The sequence below is a fragment of the Hyla sarda genome, chromosome 1 (genome assembly GCF_029499605.1).
Source record: "Hyla sarda isolate aHylSar1 chromosome 1, aHylSar1.hap1, whole genome shotgun sequence".
In the NCBI taxonomy this organism is placed as follows: Eukaryota; Metazoa; Chordata; class Amphibia; order Anura; family Hylidae; genus Hyla; species Hyla sarda.
The window spans coordinates 469,525,282-469,546,638 of NC_079189.1; the positions used below are offsets into that span (position 1 = coordinate 469,525,282).

Here is a 21,357-nt window from a genome sequence, read left to right on the forward strand (position 1 = left end):
TGCTGGGAGTTGTAGTTTTGCAACAGCTGGAGGCCCCCTGGTTGGGAAACTGATCTATCTATCTATCTTTCTCCTATCTATATCATATAAATTTATCTATATCATATCCATCTATCTCCTATCTATCTATCTATCTATCTATCATCTATTTAATTGTCTATATCATATCTATCTATCGATCTGTCTATCATCTATCTATTCACCTATTTATGTATCTTTCTATTTCTCTCTCTCTCTCTCTCTCTCTATATATATATATATATTTATTTATGTATCTATCTATATATCATCTATCTACCTATCTATCTCTCATATCTATCTATCTATCTATCTATCTATCTCTCATCTATTTATCTCTCATCTATCTGAGTTAGATAGATAGATGAGATAGATAGATATGAGATAGATAGATAGATATGAGATAGATAGATGGATAGATATGAGATAGATAGATAGATAGATAGATATCCAAGAAGAGGCTGCAGCACTCAAGGTTATGAGTGTAAAAAAGGTGTTTATTCCATATCAATACAAAAAGTGCAACGTTTCTGCTGCCAATGCAGCCTTTTTCAAGCCTTGAAAAAGGCTGCATTGGCAGCAGAAACGTTGCACTTTTTGTATTGATATGGAATAAACACCTTTTTTACACTCATAACCTTGAGTGCTGCAGCCTCTTCTTGGATGTGTAACCTACCTTGACCTAGGACCTTTTCATCGCTGCCTGCACCATCTACTATCCACTTGGGCGCTGCTCTACATTTTGTTTGCTAGATAGATAGATAGATATGAGATAGATAGATAGATAGATAGATAGATGCATGGATGGATATGAGATAGAGAGATAGATCAGTGTTTCCCAACCTGGGGGCCTCCAGCTGTTGCAAAACTACAACTCCCAGTATGCTCATAAAGCCAAAGGAATGCTGGGAGTTGTAGTTTTGCAACAGCTGGAGGCCCCCTGGGTGGGAAACACTGAACTACCTCCCACTGTCTCCCGAACTACAACTTTCCCCCTCTCCCCCAAGCAAGTTACTTACTTTAAAAGGGCAGCATCAGCAGTGGGCACTGGGCAGGTAAGTCTTCCATAGTGGTGGTGTCCGGGCCTGTACACACACACAGTGGGCCTGCTCCACAAGGTCCAGCAGCAGCATACAGTGGAGTGAGAGAGGGGGAGGAGCTTCCTGTCTGCTCTTCCCAGTCTGCATAGCGCGGCCCATGCGTGGTGACAGGGCTGCTGGCTGAAGGTTTATTAAAAAAAAGGATGCCGGAGTAGATGGCTCGGGGGGCAGGGGGTGCAGCGGGGGCTCGGGCCCCTTACTGGTGAACTAGCTGTACCCCCCTGATGGCCATGAGAGCTGCTAGTGACCTACTGCTGCTAGCAGGGACACAAGGGGGGGCCAATCATGATGTAAGGGGGGGCGTGCCCCCCCCCCCACCCCTAGAGACGCCACTGGCTGCAGGGGTGGTTGAACGCAGCGTCCATCTGGGTGCTGTCAAACTTGCTGTGGTCGGGGAGTATGAGGTGGTATGTGGCCTAATGCTCGCCTCTGGGGCCGGACCTGGAGAGGGCAGCGGCCCCCTCTCACACTGGGCCCCTGTGCAGCTGAACCGGCTGCACAGGCGATATGTCCGCCTCTGAAACTGTGCATGCACTTTAGCCACTCGTACACCGCCAAGCACACTTTGCTTGAGCTGCAGCGTCAGAACGGTATCCCACAACATAGTCTCATTTGTGACGTTGCCACACGTTGGAATTCCACCCTCCATATGTTGGACAGACCATACAAACAAAGAAAAGCCATCACCGATTTTTTGATGATACAAGCAGATAGGAGTACTCCCCTGTGTAACTTCAATGTGAACGAGTGGCAGCTCATACGTGACACCTGTCGTTTGCTGAGGCCCTTTGAGGAAGCCACATATTTTGTTAGTCGCTCGAATTACGCCATGAACGACGTAATTCCACTCCTACATTTACTCCGAAAAATTATTGAAAACATTGCTGGTCACGGCAATGGAGATGTTGCGCCTACATCAGAAGGCTAAATGAGTCCTGTGGGGGATGAACTGGAGGAGGATGATGAGGGGCAGAGCGGAGCACAGTTTACGGTGGATGAGATGGCCGGTGTTTCTGGTCATTGGACAGGAGAGGAGGAGCAGGATTAGCCAGAGGAGCTGGAGGGTTATTACTAGGGAGGCGAGACAGAGGACCCAGACACACCGTGGCAGTATGCAGTAGAGATGGAGGCAGGTAGTCCCAGCGAGTCACTGTCACAAATGGCACGATGCATGCTGAGTTGCTTGCGTAGTGACCCCCGAATTGTCAAAATTCGTCAGCGCGATGACTTCTGGATCTCCACCTTATTAGACCCTCGCTACCGGCCAAGAATGGGGGCCTTTTTTACACCCACTGAGAGGGAGGACAAACTGACCTACTTCAGGGAGCTTCTACGTAGTCGGTTGGCCGATGCCTATTGGCCACATGGTCCATCCACTCGCAGGTCTGACTCGGGGGGCCCTCTGCGCTCACCTTCCACTGCCACGGCTGCTGGGGAGGGGAGGGGTGGCAGGAGCAGTACCGGCTCAATCAGCAGCAGCCTGAGTCTATAGTCGCTGATGAGTAGCTTCCTTCAGCCGCATAGTGAAGCTACTCATCAGCAGCAGGTGGACATGCAGCAGGACCTGAACCAGCAGGGGATGGCTTACCTCGACATGACCCTGCCAACAACCGTTGAAGATCCGCTGGACTTCTGGGCAGCCAAACTCGATTTATGGCCGCAACTAGCGGAGTTTGATCTTTAAATTTAAGGGGTTATGAAACCCTCTTGGGTACTGCGAATGACTGCTCCGGACTCATTCGGTGTCTTTCACAAACTACTTGGCTCTCTGGTGCCTCAGGCCTTGGGCCTATAATTTTTAGAAGTTTAGCAGTAGCTAAATACATGCTTAATGCAAATGTAAACATTGATCTTTAAATGTAAGGGGTTATGAAAACCTCTTGGGTACTGCACATGCATGCTCCAGACTCATTCTGTGTCTTTCAGGAACTACTTGCCTCCCTGGTGCCTCTGGCCTTGGGCCTTAAATTTTTGGATGTTTAGCAGTAGCTAAATACATGCTTAATGCAAATTTCAACAATGATCGTTAAATTCTCGGCCCTCTGCCAGGGCCTTCTCCTACCACGCCTGGGCCGATCCGAGGACCTCACTAACCAACTCACTAACTAATCCAACGCTTATAGATACGGGCGGTGTGTACAAAGGGCAGGGACTTAATAAACGCCAGCTTATGACCCTCACTTACTGGTAATTCCTCGTTTTAAGATTAAATAATTGCAATCACAGATCCCTATCACGAACTGGTTTCAGCGTGCAACACGACCCTGTCCTTGAAAGATAGAGAGACGCTAATCCGTTTAGTGGAGCGCTAGTGCGGCCCAGGACATCTGAGGCCATAACAAACCTGTGATTGCTCGATCTCGCAATTGATCGGGCAAGGTAAGGGGTTATTAAAGCCTCTTGGGTACTGCTGAGGCCTACTCCTGACTGCTCTTGGTGCAATGTATGGGGTAATTAAACACTCTTGGGTAGTGTTATTGTTAAATTTACTGGTAATTTTATCCGTAATAAAATTGAATTTTGCAGAATGCTAACCGTTACACAATGGAACGCTTGTTGTGTGTGATTTTTTTTATGAAAAAAAAAATAGATGGAGAGGGATTAACTCTGGTTAATCATTTTTGGCGAATAGAATCCTTTTGCCATCTGATTTTTTGTAGACAGATGCACTTACACACATGTAATAATTTTTTTAACCGAATTTCAAACATTGTGTGGTTTATTACTTTTGAGAAGAATGTCTTTGGGTGGTCCACAATCCTGCATTATAGAGTCTTCTGAACTGCTGTATATGCGCTTGTTTTTACAAAAAGGTATTTTGTCAGACAATTTCGAAAAAAAATTGCGTTTTTTTGGGCTGGATTGTGAAGCCCGGGTGACGGGTGTGTAGTGTGTACTCGTGCATCAGTCAACTCCAGTCTGTGTCCGTTAGGCAATATATGGGTTACTGATGCAGCAGTGGGGTCTTGGAATTTCAATTATTTAAAAAAATTTGAACATATTGTGTGGTTTATTATATTATAGAAGAATGTCTTTAGGTGGTCCCTACTCTTGACTGCTCCTGGTGCAATGTATGGATTAATTAAACACTCTTGGGTAGTGTTTTTTTTTTCATTTACTGATAATTTTATCAGTAATAAAATTGCATTTTCCAGAATGCTAATCGTTACACGACGGAACGCTAATTGCGTGTGATTTTTTAATGAAAAAAATAAAAATAAAAAATACGGACAGGGATTAACTCTGCTTCATCATTTTGGGCGAAAAAAGTCCTTTGGTGATCTGATCTTTTGGAGACAGATGCGCTTACACACATATTGAATTAGTTTTTGTAAAAAAAATTCAAACATTGTGTGGTTTATTATTTTTGAGAAGTATGTCTTTGGGTGGTCCACCGTCCTGCATTTTACAGTCTTGTGAACTGTTGGATATGTGCTTGTTCTTACACAAAGGTATTTCTTTAAAACATTTCTAAAATGTTGATGTTTTTTGGAGGGGATTGTGAAGCCCGGGTGTGTACTTGTGCATCAGCCAACTCCAGGCTGTGTCCTTCAGGCAATATATGGGTTCCTGATGCCGCAGAGGTGGGGCCTGGGTCTGGAAATTTCACATTTTTGGATAGCGGGTGCTACCAATGAGAAATCTTTGCCAAAAATGTCATATATTGTGTTGTTTTTTTTTGGGGGGGGGGGATTGTGAAGCCCTGGTGTGTACTCTTGCATCAGCCAACTCCATGCTGTGTCATGCAGGCAATATATGAGTTACTGATGCCGCAGGGGTGGGGCCTGGTTCTGGAAATTTCAAATTTTTGGATAGCGGGTGCTACCAATGAAAAATCTTTGACAAAAATGTCATATATTGTGTTGTTTTTTGGAGGGGATTGTGAAGCCCTGGTGTGTAGTGTACTAGTGCATCAGCCAACTCCACGCTGTGCCATTCAGCCACTAAATGGTGTCCTCATGCTGCCAACATGTCCACGCTATGTAATTCAGTCACTATATGGTCTCCTGACACTGATGCCACCACCAGGCTCTGTAATTGTGCTGCTGTTCGGCAGTGATTCTAAGAGCGATGCCGGTAATCTGCATGCTATTCTGAATAACAGTATTATTTCACTACCCCAGCACACTCCATATGTGTTTTAGGACACAGCAAAGTGTTCTATACCCCTATAGAGGCTGTATGTAGGCTAGAAATAGCCTTTTTTAACATCGATTCACCGCGAATAAATTCGGATCAAAACAAACTTTTCAGGAAAATTTGTCGAATCGGCCGAATCAAATTTTTGAAAAGTTCGCTCATCTCTATTTATTACTATTCTCCATTCCCCCTTTATTCCAATTCACTCTTACTGTATTACTATATTTATATTTATAAACTCATTGATATCCATCTCTCACTTGGAACGTTATGATTCAAAATTTTTCACACAAGTCCATTCTATTTTATGGGCAATAACACATTGCAGCAAACCTCCTGCTGTGCTAACCCTTTTATTTTTTATTTTATTTTTTTTTTTACTTTATTATTATTCTCCATGCCTCATTTTTTCCAATTCACTCTTACTGTATTTCTAGATTTATATTTATATTTACAAACTCATTGATATCCATCTCTCACTTGGAACGGTATCATTCTAAATTTTACACACAAGTCCATTCTATTTTATGGGCAATAACACATTGCAGCAAACCTTCTGCTGTGCTAACCCCTTTTTTTTTTTTTTACTTTATTTATTCATATATCCTTAATTTTTTATTTATTTTTAGTTTTTTGGTAACTTTTTTTTTACTTTATTTATTCATATATCCGTTATTTTTAAATTAAACTTTATTATTATCCTCCATTCCTCATTTACTTTGATTCCTTTTTACTGTATTAATGTTACCATACTAAAATTTTATACACAAGTCTATTCTAGTTTATGGGCAATAACACATTGCTGAAAACCTCCTGCTTTGATCAGATGTCCCTTACTGTCAACCCCATTCCTCCCATCCACTCCTGCTTTTCTCTTTTCCTTTTCTCCTTTCCTGCAATCCACTTTCCTCTTTTTTCTAATTAGGCCTTAGACCACTGCATAGTATAAAAGGATCACTACCTCTATCATGAATCAGCTACTGAAGAAAGGAGTAGTCTCCTGAAACGCGTCTAGCCCTAGTGTTTTTACCTGAATCCCCAGGATTATACCAACTGCCCTTTAGAGCCTGATATGGACTATCTACCAACAGAGAGACTCCCATCACTGGCCAGCATTCAAACTTAGCACTTTTTTTCTTTCTCCTGAGCGCGCTCAGCCCCACACAGGATTGGAGCCGGACCAACAAGGACGCCGAACCCACTCACCACTGCGAACACGCTCCTGCTCCTGTGCGCTCACTGGGTGAGACGGTCTGCCTGATAAGTGGCCCCCCCACACAGTTGGAAGTGCAGGAATCTACAGAATATCTCTTTACTTACAGGACTGTACATATCGATACACCATATTGCTGTGCCCTTCTTTTACAGGATACATACCTTCTGCACTTATTTATCGCACATGTAACATATTGGAACAGTGCAGCTACATATTCCTGTGCCTCATATTACACCGTATATACGTGTTGACAGTTTTTGCACCTGAATGTCTATGCATATCCATGAACTTTGATCTATAGGACATTATATGCACCATCTGGGGATTCAGAATTGACGTTTTATTTTTGCATATTTTTTGTTTATTTATATTGAATTTATCCTATTTATTATATCTTATTTTTCATTTTTGGAGGGGGAATCGCAAGGGCCCCCCTCCTGCTTACATCTACCCTTTTTGTATTTTATCACATTTTTTCATTAAATTCATACACTTTTTACTCTATGGTCTAATCTCTTTTTTGCTCACCTCTATTATCTGATTCCCACCTCTTCCCATTTCCCCTCCCCTCTCCCTCCTCCTCTTCGCACCCCCTTCCCCCTCTCACTAGATCACTTGAGGACTGTTACCTTATTTTTCACACTTCATGTTTTTGGCCAAGCACCTTGGGTATTAGGTGCTATTCAGTTAACCTCGGTTATCTTATTTTCTACCTAGTCAAGCTGCACAATCCCCCTGTTACACTAAAAAAAGGAAATGAAAGCTTTAAAAAAAGAAGGGGCTTATAGCGCAAAAAGCCCTGTGCCCCCCCAAAAAAATGTTTACCTAATCAGTGCTGTGCACACTGATTAGTGCTTGGTAGTGGCAGGGGGTGCAGAAGTCAGTGGGGGGTCGTGCCACTCAGCCCAGAAGAGTGGCTGGTGGCACGTACACAGACCCCCACACAAAAAAACTGAAAGATAGAATTTAAAAAAGCTGAAACCCCATAAAAAGCACCTGGCTGAACCCAAAAAAAACACTGATCAGTGATAAATCACTGACAGTGGTGGGGAAGGTCGCACACACACAGGTACGGTCCATCCACACAGCACTAGCCTGCTGCTGGTGGCATGAACTGCCTAACTGGTGCAAAATAAAATAAAAAAGTCGCTTATGATCCCCAAAAATGCACCCGCACAACGTACTACGGGACTGATCAGCGGTGGGTGGGCGATTAGCTAACAATGGCCGGCCACTCTTTTATACAGAAGAGGGTCGGCCACACAGTTAGCAAAAAAAGAAAAGGTCTGCACCCAAAAGAAATGCTGGGGCCAGACCCCTTGGTCCTTAACATGTTAAGAAAAGCACTGTCTATGTGTTTTATAATTCAAAATATGTAAAAACAAATATCAGTCTCCTGAAGGACCCCATTCACTTAAAACAGGGATGTCATGTTCAGTTCTCAAGATATGTTATGATGGTAAGAATACTGCTGTATCCAATGTGGCAGAGTTTGCTTTATTTGAGCTTCCAGCAAAAATATGAATGGAGCATAAGTCATGTTTTCCATCACTATCCTATCAGATCAGTCTCCAAATTGCAGCCATATTTTTTAACCCTTGAGGGGTTAAAGACACTATAATGACGCTCCTGAAAGATCTATTTTAATAAAATCCTTTCAGTTGCTTATGTCTTACAGTGCCTTGTTGGCATATGCGTTATAACATCATCATGTCATCATGATGTCATAAACACATGTTCCCCTAAGACAGTGTGTAAGGCTGTAGAATGTATCAGTTCTATCATTTTCTCAGTTAGAGAAGTTATTGACAGGACTAAGCGACCAGTAACTACTGGAAGCAAATTCATAAAGACTTTTTGGTTTTGACCAAAAATAAAATGATGTGGAGCGTAGTATTTGGTACATGGCTCCTGATAGCACAGTCCCTTGGATGCATACCCTGCAATAAAAGGGGTTTGGAGGCTCTTGAGAAATTGAAGATCTTTATTCAGGACCAGGTTCTGGTAGAAGAAACCGCCGCCTATGTGACTATCAAAAATTTTGCAAACGCTGCCAAAAGGCAAATTGAACAATACTTGGAGGATGTGGGGACTCTGGGTAATTCTTTTAATTTTACTATTATGATTTCTGTGAAAATTCAAAAAGGATGCATTATTAATAATGATTGTTCTGTATTTATATTCCAGATGAGTATGCCCTATCCGAAATAGGGTCCGAATATAAAATATCAGTCAATATCATCGTGGACTTGGACTCTACAGGTAATTGCTGAATTTTCAATGTAGATGAATAGAAATGAAATGGCTTTAGTTTGGGAGCAGAGGCTGATATATCTGTCACTTCTATTTATTCCAGGTGTGAATCTTCTCAATGACCTTGAACACCAGTTCAAAAGACTCAAGGAGAAGATTGAGAATATTGTGCAGGAGGCAGAGAAACGTAAGTCTATACAGAACCAGTCTTGGGATGACATGGATAGCCTTCCCCTGTATGTTACATCTGATAAAGGGTTTCCCTCCCCCACAGATTTCCCCAAAATGTATATTAATGCATTTACAGATGTATCAGAGCTCAATTTGTCATTTACTTGCCACTTTTGTGAACCATGATAACTTATTTGGCTCTTATATATCAAAACTAACTAAGACCTGTACTTGTTTTTCCTGGCAACCACTCACAGCTGAGCATTAGAATGTTGACAGCTGGACAAAGAATGGTTGCCATGGCAGCGAGGTCAGTATTTTAGTTTGGTAGTTTAGATATGTAAGTGATATTGATGTAATACAATGGCTCAGATTTACTAATATAATTTGTTTTCCTATTTGGCATACCCATTACAAATTGTGCTTCATATATGTGTGATTCACCTTCTCACATATCATTACCAGAAACATGAAATAAAGAAATTAAGAAAACACAACAATCCTCCTGTGTCATTGGGCTGCTTGAGGCTGTGTTCACACGTTCAGGTTTTTAATGATTAAAATCAAAGCCAAAAACAGCTCATATATGAAGGACACGTACAGAGGAGACAATTTATCTTCTCCTCTTTTAAGATCCATTCCTGGCTTGTGGAATGTGGATGGCTATGTGGGAATATCGCCTTATAGGCCAAAATACTGTGAGGTAACACAGCCATAGAGTTGATATCAAGGCTGGTGCAAGGATTTTTGCCACCCTAGGCAAAACCTCATTACGTCCCCCCCCCCCCCACCCCTGAAAATAAAAATAAAAAAAAAAAAACACTTTGGTCTAAAGAAATATATTTTGGCCGGTGTGTAAGCATGGCCTTAGTAGGTTGTGTTCCCACATTTGTTTGTGAACGATATCACCATACAATGAATAACACCGCACTGTTAACACTGTGATGCTGGGGGGAGCCTGGGGTGTCAGTGCATGTGGGGTGCACATAGAAGATGCTGGGCAGCCCGCCTGATTGAATAGTATGGGTGTCACTAATAGATTGTAAGGCAGCATGGTGCACTACACATTATCATGTAACTGCCACCCTGTGTATGCCTTATCTGTGTGCAACTATAATACTAGGCAAGTACCCCCCTCATGAATAGTAGGCGTGTGAGTGGTTGTTCATCAGTATTTTACACCTGTGCGACCTCCCCTTATATAGCATTGTGGCTGACCTGCATCATTGTGGGAATAGGTGCCTAACCAGCCCTTGTACCAGTAACCAGTAAGTGTGGTGTTTTTTTGAGTGATTTTTGTCCCAACCATATTCACACCCTTTCCCCCTTCCTAACATGTGCCGGGTGCCTCAATCTCCCACGCAACCTCTGAGGCAGTCTAAACAGGACACATAAAAGACGTCCCTAGCATGCATCATCTGTAGAGTTGCCATCTTTATCTTGCAAAAAAATACCAGCCATGCTAATTTGCATATTTGATGATATATGTGTGACATCAAAGGAAGAAATACAATACATATGTGGGGGGAAATTTTGTCCTCTTCTGACCCTTATAATTTTTTTATTTGTTTGTATACGGTGCTGTATAAGGAAGGGCTCATTTTTGTACCGTGATCTGCAGTTTTAAACTGTGCCATTTTTCATGTGACTTTTTGATCTCTTTTTATTACATATGGGAGTTGCAGATAGTTTCCAGCATGCCCTCACACAGCTCTGTAGCTACCCAAAACCAAAACTACAACTCCCAGCATGTTGCACTATATAGTAAAATAGTATAGGTTGCAGTGCAACATATTGAGAATTGTAGCTTTGAGTGAGCTACAGAGCCATAGGTTGTGTCAAAGAATGTTGGAAGTTGCTAATTACAATGCCCAGCATGCCTTGACGCAGCCTAAAGCATCTGGTATCTTTGTCTTAGAAACTGCCACCTCACCCACTTTCCTTGACTAAAAATGTGCCAGAATGGTTCACAGAGTAGAGAGGTGCAAACTCCTCCACCATTCTCTATGTTGGGGCCTTGTGAGGTCACGGCATTGCACATCTGTTGAATTTGTGGAGGGGAGGAAGTTGACAGCGGGGCTAAAAGTAAACTAAAATCCAAACAAAGTTTTTGCTCACCACAGATAAGGTTCACTAGAGACACATCAGGGGGTAGGCTGGGAAGGCACGGAACCATGCAGAGGAGCCGGTACTCATAAGGAGCTTGTCCAGGAACAAAAAAATTGTGGAATATCAGCTCCCCTAAAAATTCAAACTTTCATAATATCCATTAAAAATCTTGTGCTCAAAAACAAACATTTAAAAGCTAAATGAAACACTGACGCGTTTCGGTTTGTTAGAAAGCCTTAATCATGGCGATAGTCTCACTACAGCAATAGTGTCTGCTAAAGGACACAAATAAAGTTGAAAATGGAGGCCATTGGCATTGAGAGGGGGAGGGGAAATATCTGAGTGCTCTGCATACTGGAGATGAGTGTGCCCCGGCAGAGGAAAAACAAAAAAAACCTGCTTCCTGAGCGCAGCACCCTTATTCAATGTGCGCTCTAGGCTGGAGTCTACATTGCCTATAGGTGGCATCGGCCTTGGTTTACATATGTATATAGCTATAATATATAGTGTGTTTTACTAATATTCTGTTTTGTTATTTGTCATTTACATTTTTTTTTTTATGTTCCATTTTTAGGGAGATGCCCTAACAAGAAAGGTGAGTTCTTATAGATATTTTTCTATGAAAACATTCTATATTTATTTTACAAGTGAGTTACAAAGTAACAACTCATAGTAACTCACCATTTCTGGGACTGAGAATTACTAGTCACCTCAGTCGCTATTGGTAATTTAGACTGTTGTTTATAATTTTTTTCACTATTATAGTTTTTTCAGTTTAAGTATATGACAATGAAATATTAATATTCCTTTTTTATGTTATTTTTCAGATTTTGACAACTGTGGTAAGTAGATTTTATATTTCTTATATAAATATTATAAAATAATTTTATAGGACCATATTCACATGAACATTAACCATGTGGGTTTTTAAAGTAAAACAAGCACAATGATTTCAACATCAAAACCATGTCCTATCACTAAAAAAATCCCTGCTGCCATTGATCTCAATGAGGGATGTTTAACAATGAAGAAAAAAAGAAGTGACATGTGGCCATCCAGTCCCGAATTTATGCACCCATTAGAATCAATAGCAACTTCAGGACAGGAACCCTCCCCGGTCTGACCAAAGTTTGAAGAAAGCTATGGTACAGTAATGTATATAACCCCTTAACGACGAGCGCCCTAAATGTACGTCCTGGTGCGGTGGTACTTAACGCACCAGGACGTACATTTACAACCTAAGCATAACCGCGAGCATTGGAGCGATGCTCGGATCATGCGCGGCAAGTCCCGGCTGCTGATCGCAGCCAGGGACCCGCCCGTAATGGTGGACATCCGCGATCCCACGGATGTCTGCCATTAACCCCTCAGATGCAGTGAACAATACAGATCACGGTATCTGCAGCATAGCGGTCACTAAAATGGATTATCGGATCGCCCACAGCGTGGCCGCGGCGATCCAATCATCCAGCACGACAGACGGAGGTCCCCTCACCTGGCTCTGCTGCCTTCCCGGCATCTTCTGCTCTGATCTGCCTTCCCGCAGACCAGAGCAGATGACCGATAATGCTGATCAGTGCTGTGTCCTATACATAGCACTGAACAGTATTAGCAATCGAGTGATTTCTATAAATAGTCCCCTATGGAGACTATTAAAGTGTAAAAATAAAAGTAAAAAAAGTAAAAAAATAAAGTAAAAAAAATTTGAAAAACCCCCTCCCCCAATAAAAATGTAACTTGTCCCATTTTCCCTATTTCATCCCCAAAAAGTGTTTAAAAATATTTTAAATACATATTTGGTATCGCCGCATGCGTAAATATCTGAACTATTAAAATAAAATGTTAATGATACCGTACGACGAACGGCGTGAACGGAAAAATTAAAAAAATTCTAAATAGATGCTTTTTTATTCCCCCAAAAATTTATAAAAAATGGATTAAAAGTTCTATATAAGCAAATATGGTATCAATAAAAAGTAAAGATCACAGCGCAAAAAAGGAGCCCTCATACCGCCGCTTATACGGAAAAATGAAAAACCTATAGGTCTTCAAAATATGGGGATTTTAAACATACTAATTTGGTTAAAAAGTTTGCGATTTTTTTTAAGCGCAACAGTAATACAAAAGTATGTTATCAGGGGTATCATTTTAATCGTATTGACCCAAAAATAAAGAACACATGACATTTTTACCGTAAATTGTACGGCGTGAAAACAAAACCTTCCAAAATTAGCAAATTTTCCCCTTCCAAAATTAGCAAATTTGCCCATGTTAACATACCCTAACATTGTAAGTTTTTTAAACAACTGCCTTTCCTCAGGTTTATTGGTCCAAACATTGACCAACTGCAGGACCTGTGAAAAGGAGAAGACCATTTGCGCTGGAGGATCTTCTGGAAATCAAGGTAAGGTTAATAGTAAAGTAAAATAATTGTAAGCTTCATAGTAAGACTCTTAATAGTGACCAGAATGACTACGATCGCATCATCATCAACCTTATTATTCCATAAGTCACTGCTGTGCATGTACATAAGATTTGTATTAAAAGTTCACATTGGTATCAGAATATGACTATTATACAGGAATACGCAGCTCTACATATCTGCTATACTCCTCTCTGTGAAAAAATAATCTAAAACCAGTAAATAGGAGCTGCTGTTGACTGGCTTCCAATATTTATTTATAACAGAGGGCATCAGAAAAGGAACATGAGGAAAGTGAGAATAAACAGGCAGCTGTTTTGTTGGGGCACACTTGGGTTGTCTCTATCTTTAGTGCTGGCTGCTTGGATCGTGTTATTTTAGACTACTGGCTGATACTTTATGGAGGTCACTATGGTCAGCAGTCTATGGGGACATTTGTGCACAGTATAGAGGGTGCTATGTAGAGGACACTATATATAGAGGACATGTTTGGGAGAATATAAGCTTTGTTATTGGACAGGGGACATTAGCTTAGGTGGTGGGCTAATATGACATGTTATAGTTTTAGTATTGGAGTGCAGCTACAGACAAATAGTCACTTGTGACATCAGGGTAGCGTTAACCACCATGCTCCAAGGTACAACAGTTCTCCTGGGCCAAGCACTGGGGAATAACAACATCAGATGCAGGGTTAAGGAAAACTGCCTATACTGAGGTTCAAGATAACTGTTACAATCCCTTACAATGCAATTGAAAGAGGGGAGATGCAGAGGAACTATTACACTATAGACTTGAGACCACCCGCGCTGACTTGAGACTCACTGCAGTGCTTCCCGCCATGCTTTGACTTTAGACTTTTGGATCAAGAGTTGGCTGGGGCTTTCTATCTCCTGCTATTGTAGACTTTTAGACTGGACCTGTGTGGAGGGGTACTTGCAGATGGTTGAAGGGTTTTGACTTTTCCACAGGAACTCTTCAGGTTACTACAGACTCCTCCCCACTCCTCTCCACACTGCTTTTTCAGTTCTCCTCAACAGAATATCTCCCCCCCCCCCCCTACACTACTTAAAGCACAGGCTTAGGGGCATCCCATCGGGCATAAGGATCACATGGTTTTCTCTGCATGAGGAATGTTAAACAGTTATTAAATGCAACATAATAAATACATTGAAAAACAAGATATGGCAAATTAGAGCACAATACAGAACCCTGAGCAGTGGGGCCAAGCAAAGGCACCTGAGGCAGCATTTACCTGACAGGGCCATGTCTTGTACTAGAGCACCACACTTACACTATGTAAAATAAATCACAGGGCCTGGACATTGTGCATATCCTCCTTCTATAGAAATTACAATATTGTGTCTTGATGATGTAATTTTTATATTATGTTTCCCTCTCTTCACAGAATTCTTTGACAAGTGCACCTGCATATGCACCACCCAGAACAAATGTTTCGGTAAATATCCACTTATATTTAGGAAGTAGAAAACATAGAACATAAAATCCAGTACATTTTTGTACAATATTAAAAGGCTACATTGTAAAATGAGAAGGAAAAAATGGCAGTATAATGGGTAGCTGCAAATTTATACAAAGCTTCAGTTTTTTTTAACCCCTTAATGACCAATGACGTTTATACATACCGGGCGGCCCTCACCTGACTCCTGTAGCTGAGGGCCACCAATAATAGCCAACATGATCTAAAGGATTCACTACTAAGGTAACCGGAGGGCTTACCTTTCTTTCCCTGTGATCCATGGCTCTGTGATTGATACAGCCCGGCTCTATGAATTAAGCGCAGAGCACACAGATCAATGCAGTTTTATGGAACTACATTGACTTGTATGAGGAATTTAATGATTCCTCCTAAAAGTCCCCTAAGTGACCAATAAAGTGAAAAAAAAAGTTATAAAGGTTTAACCCACACATTAACCATTACATTAACCATTTCATAGAGCCGGGAAAAAAAAAAAAAGAAAGAAAAAAGTAATAGTGGTCAGAAAATGGAAATTCCATTTTTATTTTATTTTTTCTAAAAAGTTTAGAATTTTTTTTAATCAGTAAAACATAATGCAAACAATATAATTTGAGTATTGTTCTAATTGTGCCAACCTAAAGTATCAAGATTACATGTTAGTTTAACCATACGATGAATGAAGTCTATGCACTTCCATAGATTTGTATAGAGGGGGCGGGGCATGACATCACTGTCGCACATTCCGTAAGAAAGAATTTAGGTGCTAAACCTGACAAAAAGAGCCAGAATCATGTTAGTAAAATAGGGCCAATATGTTTGGTTTTTGAAAAAATGTCAGGAACACATCCCTTTTTTGACCATGCCCCTTTCGGGTGTTCTCAGTAAAATGGAGACTTAGTCGGGTTTTTCTCAATTCTGGAGCAAAATCTGGTGCAAAATCTGGTGCAGACAGAATTTCTGGCACAAAGGGCACAACCCGACAAAACATGTCGGGTTTGCAAAAACAACATTAGAGCCAATGTGTGAACATCTCCATAAAGGAGTAATCTGGGTTCAGAAAGTTATACAGATTTTTAATTTACCTCTATTTAAACATCTTAATCCCTCCAGTACTTATCAGCTGCTGTATACTACACAGGAAGTTGTATTGTTCTGTTCTGTCTGACCAGAGTGCTCTCTGCTGACACCTCTGTCCATGTCAGGAACTGTCCAGAGCAGGAACAAATCCCAATAGCAAACATCTCCTCTGGACAGTTCCTGACAGAGGTGTTAGCAGAGAGCACTGTGGTCAAACAGAATTTTTTTTTTTAAACTAGAAGGAACTTTGTAGTATACAGCAGCTGATAAGTACTGGAAGGCTTAAGATTTTTAAATAGAACGAGATTAAAAATCTATTTAACTTTCTGGCACCAGTTCATTTAAAAAAACATTTTTTTACACCGGAGTACCCCTTCAATATTCAGTACCCTGCTATTAGAAAATCTTGCTGAACCAGAAGGACATTTACTTTACTATACCTCTCCAATGGTGCCATAAGCAGAATAGAAGCCTCATTCATGGCGGCCTGTGTTTTGTCCATGTGACAGAGGGGTGATACCCATCACCCCTTTATCAGGAGATTGATTCTAAGGAAAAATTCTACAGAGACTTTAATACTCGGATCACACTTTACTTTTTTTTATTTTCATCAGATTTAAAGTCCGGAGATAAATGCACTCCGTGCAAAGATATGACATCACGTCTTGCAGAGGTTATAGACTGTGGAGGTAAGTAGATAGTATAAAATAAACCAGTCACTAGCATATACAATGTAAAGGCATCTCTCTGTAATGACAGACAGATGTAGTCCCATGTAAGGAACCCCAGCACATTCATACGCTATGATAGTATATATATATATATATATATATATATATATATATATATATATATATATATATATACTAAGTGCAGAGACAGACTAGCTACAAAATTATGACTATAATATTTCATGTCACTTTTTAGAGAGAAATATTGCAGTTACAGAAGATCACGATGTTCTCCTTGCCTGTAACTTAGAATGGTATCCGAGGCTTGAGGACGGATATAAAAACATTTTCAGTAAGGTAAAAACCATTAAAATTGTCAATAATATAGGTGTAAAGTAGAAAATTATTGTCATAAAAGGAGATATGTCATACAAAAGAAGGGGATAGGGTTTGGATCGCAGGGGGTCCCCACAACCTCCTGTACGGAGCCATGGCTCTCCCCTGGAACGGCGCATCAGGACCCCTGCCCGAAGCGGAGGCGCCATGCCCCCTCCACATATCTCTATGAGAGAGCTGTTCGGCTATCTTCCGTTCTCCCATAGAGATATATGGAGGGGGCGTGGCAGACCCTGCTTTGGGCGTATAAATCTATAGTTTATAAGCCATTGAGACATATCTGAAACACTCTTATTATCTCTCCAGACTTCTCATCCTGCACAAAGGGGTAACTGAGGATCCTTATATTGAGCTGAAAGAAATTCAGAAATATGAAGCTGGCCAATACATATGTACCACCATTCTTAATTCTGGTGTGCCAATTGCTAAATATACTTATAACGTGAAAGGTAAGAGCCCATTATTACGGACAATTTACTGGATTTTGGATTTAGTTCTGTTATACATGACTATAATATTATTTATAGTGTTACAGTTATTTAAGAAAATACCCATCTCTAGATATAGTCAGTAGAAGTGTATGGTAGCGGCCTTCACTCCCCAGTGTACTTCTCGCTCCCACTTGTTGTAGGAGACAGGCCCCAGAGAATTAGGATCTCATACAATGAGATGAATTGAGGGGTGAAGCAGGGAGTGAAGAGCACTACCATGGGCTCTATTTAGAGGTTGGTAAATTAAAAGGGGTATTCCAGGCCAAAACTTTTTTTTATATATATCAACTGGCTCCGGAAAGTTAAACAGATTTGTAAATTACTTCTATCAAAAAATCTTAATCCTTCCAATAGTTATTAGCTTCTGAAGTTGAGTTGTTGTTTTCTGTCTAACTGTTCTCTGATGACTCATGTCCCGGGAGCTGTGCAGTTCCTATGGGGTTATTCTCCCATCATGCACAGCTCCCGGGACGTGACATCATCATTGAGCAGTTAGACAGAAAACTTCAGAAGCTAATAACTATTGGAAGGATTAAGATTTTTTAATAGAAGTAATTTACAAATCTGTTTAACTTTCCGGAGCCAGTTGATATATATAAAAAAAGGTTTTGCCTGGAATACCCCTTTAATAGTAAAACGGATTAAGGTTAAATGATGGCTGTTCTTTAATTATAAATTAAACTGGGTTCACACTGTATCATATTCGGTGTGTATTTTATTCTCTGAGCGGAGATTCCATCTCTAGTTGGAGCTGATAATGAAGCTTGGCAATTATATACATGGGCATAGCTATAAGGGGTGCAAAGGTAGAAGTCGCACCGGGGCCCTGATGCCTAAGGGGGCCCCAAAGCACATATGCCCCATAAGAGACCAGTAGTATAATTGACACATGGGGCCCTGTTGCAGATTTTGCACGGGGGCCCAGAAGCTACAGGTTACGCCTGTAGAAGTGTATTGGGCTTTCATTTGAGGCAGAAATTTTATTGTGTGAATAGACCCTAAGACCTGTACAATTGTATTCAACCTGCAGCTCTATGTTTCATATGGTATGAAAATCCTTTATGACCAATATTGTTATGTTATACTTTATTCTGATGGTTTGTACTATTAAGACAATTTCTTTAATATTTAGTTGGCAGCGGATTAGGAGCAGTGACTGAAATAGACAAGCCTGTGCCAACACTTCCCGCAGAGACAGAAATGTCAACCTCCGAGCCACTAGCTGAGGATCCCACACTTAAGTTACCCGACATTGCAGCATATGTAGCTGGTGCCATCACCTTATCACTGTTCGCTGGCCTAGGGTTTGTAACACTTAGTAGTATTTACATTGCCATATAACAAAGGGATCAGTCATTCTAACTAACAGACATCCTCAGCTATACAGTACAATAAATCCATTTAATGATGTCTGCTCACACTCCACCCATTCTCAAGGTGGTGGAATTTACATGTAGGTATCAAATAATGTAATAATATCTTTATTTTTTCTTTCAGTATCTTCATGTACTTAAGAAAATCAAAAAAGGCTAAGGATATCTCGCCAGTGTAAAGGCTGTAAGATCATGTGGCCACACAAAAAAAAAAGAAGAAAAAAAAAGATGAAAAAACAAAAACAAAGAAAAAAAAATAAAAAACCACAAAAAACTTAAAAAAATAAATGTTTCCTTCCCCCGAAGAAACCTTGTCTGTAGCATTTATTTGATTTACACCGATATCTGCATGTATCTAAAACAGCCGACAATGAATTAGAACTACTAGGGGCAGCTGCCCTGGGCACTGTCATTCCTGGTGACCCAAAGCAGCTAACTCCATGCTAAAGCAGCTAGCCATTGCCGCCGGTCCAGAGAGGGCCGGCCCTGCCACTACACTGCGGCTCACTGTTCTAAAGTGGCACAGTGGCCTTTAAAACAGTGAGCCTGCGGCATGGACAAACAGGGGACACCGCACAAGTGACGTTCCTCCGGAGACCCGCGCAGGAGGACGTCACCGTAATCACACGTCAGTCTCAGCCAATCCAGGAAAGAGGAAACCAGGGATGGCCAGGTGAGTGTGTCTGTAAGTGTATGTCTGTAGTGTGTGTCTGTAAGTGTATGTCTGTAGTGTGTGTCTGTAAGTATATGTCTGTAGTGTGTGTCTGTAAGTGTATGTCTGTTAGTGTATGCAGGACCGGCGTTAGGGTGGGGCAAACCAGGCAATTGCCTAGGGCCCCCGTCCCGCCGGCTACTCAGTAGGGGGGGGGGGGGGTAACTGTTGTGGCCGCAGCATTGGCTTCTTGTTAAAGATTAGCAGCCCAGCCGCGGACACTTTAAAACAGTGACCAGATCCGAAAAATCTTTTCAGCACACAAGGAGGCCCTGTTTACCTCACAGCGGCCCCGGGTTAACTTTAAAATCACTGGGGCCGCTGGGAGAAACAGTACAGCGGCCCCAGTGCTGTACTGCAACAGTAGAACGGAGTGGAGCTGTGAGGAGGACGGGCGGGTATGGTAAGTGACCAGCGGTCATCTTCAGTGTTCCGACCACCGCTCCTGGGATCTACTGCTATGGCCCATAGGCCATAGCAGTAGATCGTGACCCCGGAGCGGTGGTCGGAATACTCAAGTGGGGCAGTAAACAGGCATACAGCCTCCAGCCATACATTGTATATGTCTGAAGGCTGTATGTCTGTGGGGAACATAGTGCACCTAATGTGGGGGACTACTGTATACTGCACCTAATGTGGGGAATTATACTGCACCTAATGTATGGGAACTACACTGCACCTAATGTGGGGGGACTACTGTATACTGCACCTAATGTGGGGGAACTACTGTATGCTGCACCTAATGTGGGGGAACTACTGTATACTGCACCTAATGTGGGGGAACTACTTTATACTGCACCTAATGTGGGGGGGGGGGATTACTGTATATTGCACCTAATGTGGGGAACTACTGTATATGGACCTAATGTGGGGAACTACTGTATACTGCACCTAATGTGGGGGAACTACTGTATATTGCACCTAATGTGGGGGGACTACTGTATACTGCACCTAATGTGGGGGGAATACTGTATACTCCACCTAATGTTGGGAACTATACTGCACCTAATGTGTGGGAACTATACTGCACCTAATGTGGGGGAACTATACTGCACCTAATGTGGAGAACTATACTACACCTAATGTGGAGAGCTATACTGTACCTAATGTGGGGGACTACTGTATACTGCACCTAATGTGGGGGACTATACTGCACCTGATGTGGGGGACTATACTGCACCTAATGTGGGGGAACTACTGTATACTGCACCTAATGTGGGGGAACTACTGCATACTGCACCTAATGTTGGGAAACTATTGTATACTGCACCTAATGTGGGGGGACTACTGTATACTGCACCTAATGTGGAGAACTACTGTATACTGCGCCTAATGTGGGGGGACTACTGTATACTGCACCTAATGTGGGGGACTACTGTACACTGCACCTAATGTGGGGGAACTACTATAAACTGCACCTAATGTGGGGAACTACTGTATACTGCACCTAATGTGGGGGAACTACTGTATACTGCACCTAATGTGGGGAAACTACTGTATACTACACCTCATGTGGGAGAACTACTGTATACTGCACCTAATATGTGGGAACTACTGTATACTGCACCTAATGAGGGGGAACTACTGTATACTGCACCTAATGTGGGGAAACTATTGTATACTGCACCTAATGTGGGGGGACTACTGTATACTGCACCTAATGTGGGGAACTGCTGTATACTGCACCTAATATGGGGGAACAACTGTATACTGCACTTATTGTGGGGGAAC

The 21,357-nt window shown here is 41.7% G+C and overlaps 1 protein-coding gene across 4 annotated transcripts; it reads left to right on the plus strand.

Moving 5' to 3' along the window:
- The first annotated feature begins 8,225 nt into the window (after nt 1–8,225).
- On the plus strand, nt 8,226–19,223 carry LOC130285366 (izumo sperm-egg fusion protein 1-like). 4 transcript variants are annotated; one of them, XR_008847317.1, is made up of 12 exons: nt 8,226–8,572; nt 8,662–8,736; nt 8,831–8,914; nt 11,582–11,602; nt 11,835–11,849; nt 13,328–13,411; nt 14,835–14,885; nt 16,598–16,672; nt 16,911–17,011; nt 17,357–17,499; nt 18,674–18,845; nt 19,039–19,223. XR_008847317.1 is itself a non-coding variant. In XM_056536728.1 (10 exons), exons 1-10 carry the CDS (start codon nt 8,353–8,355, stop codon nt 19,072–19,074), a joined length of 762 nt encoding a protein of 253 aa, XP_056392703.1. In that variant the 5' UTR covers nt 8,226–8,352; the 3' UTR covers nt 19,075–19,223. The 4 variants fall into 4 exon arrangements, 1 of the variants encoding a protein (XP_056392703.1); XR_008847318.1 differs by lacking the exon at nt 18,674–18,845; XR_008847319.1 differs by lacking the exon at nt 17,357–17,499.
- The last annotated feature ends 2,134 nt before the right edge of the window (nt 19,224–21,357 follow it).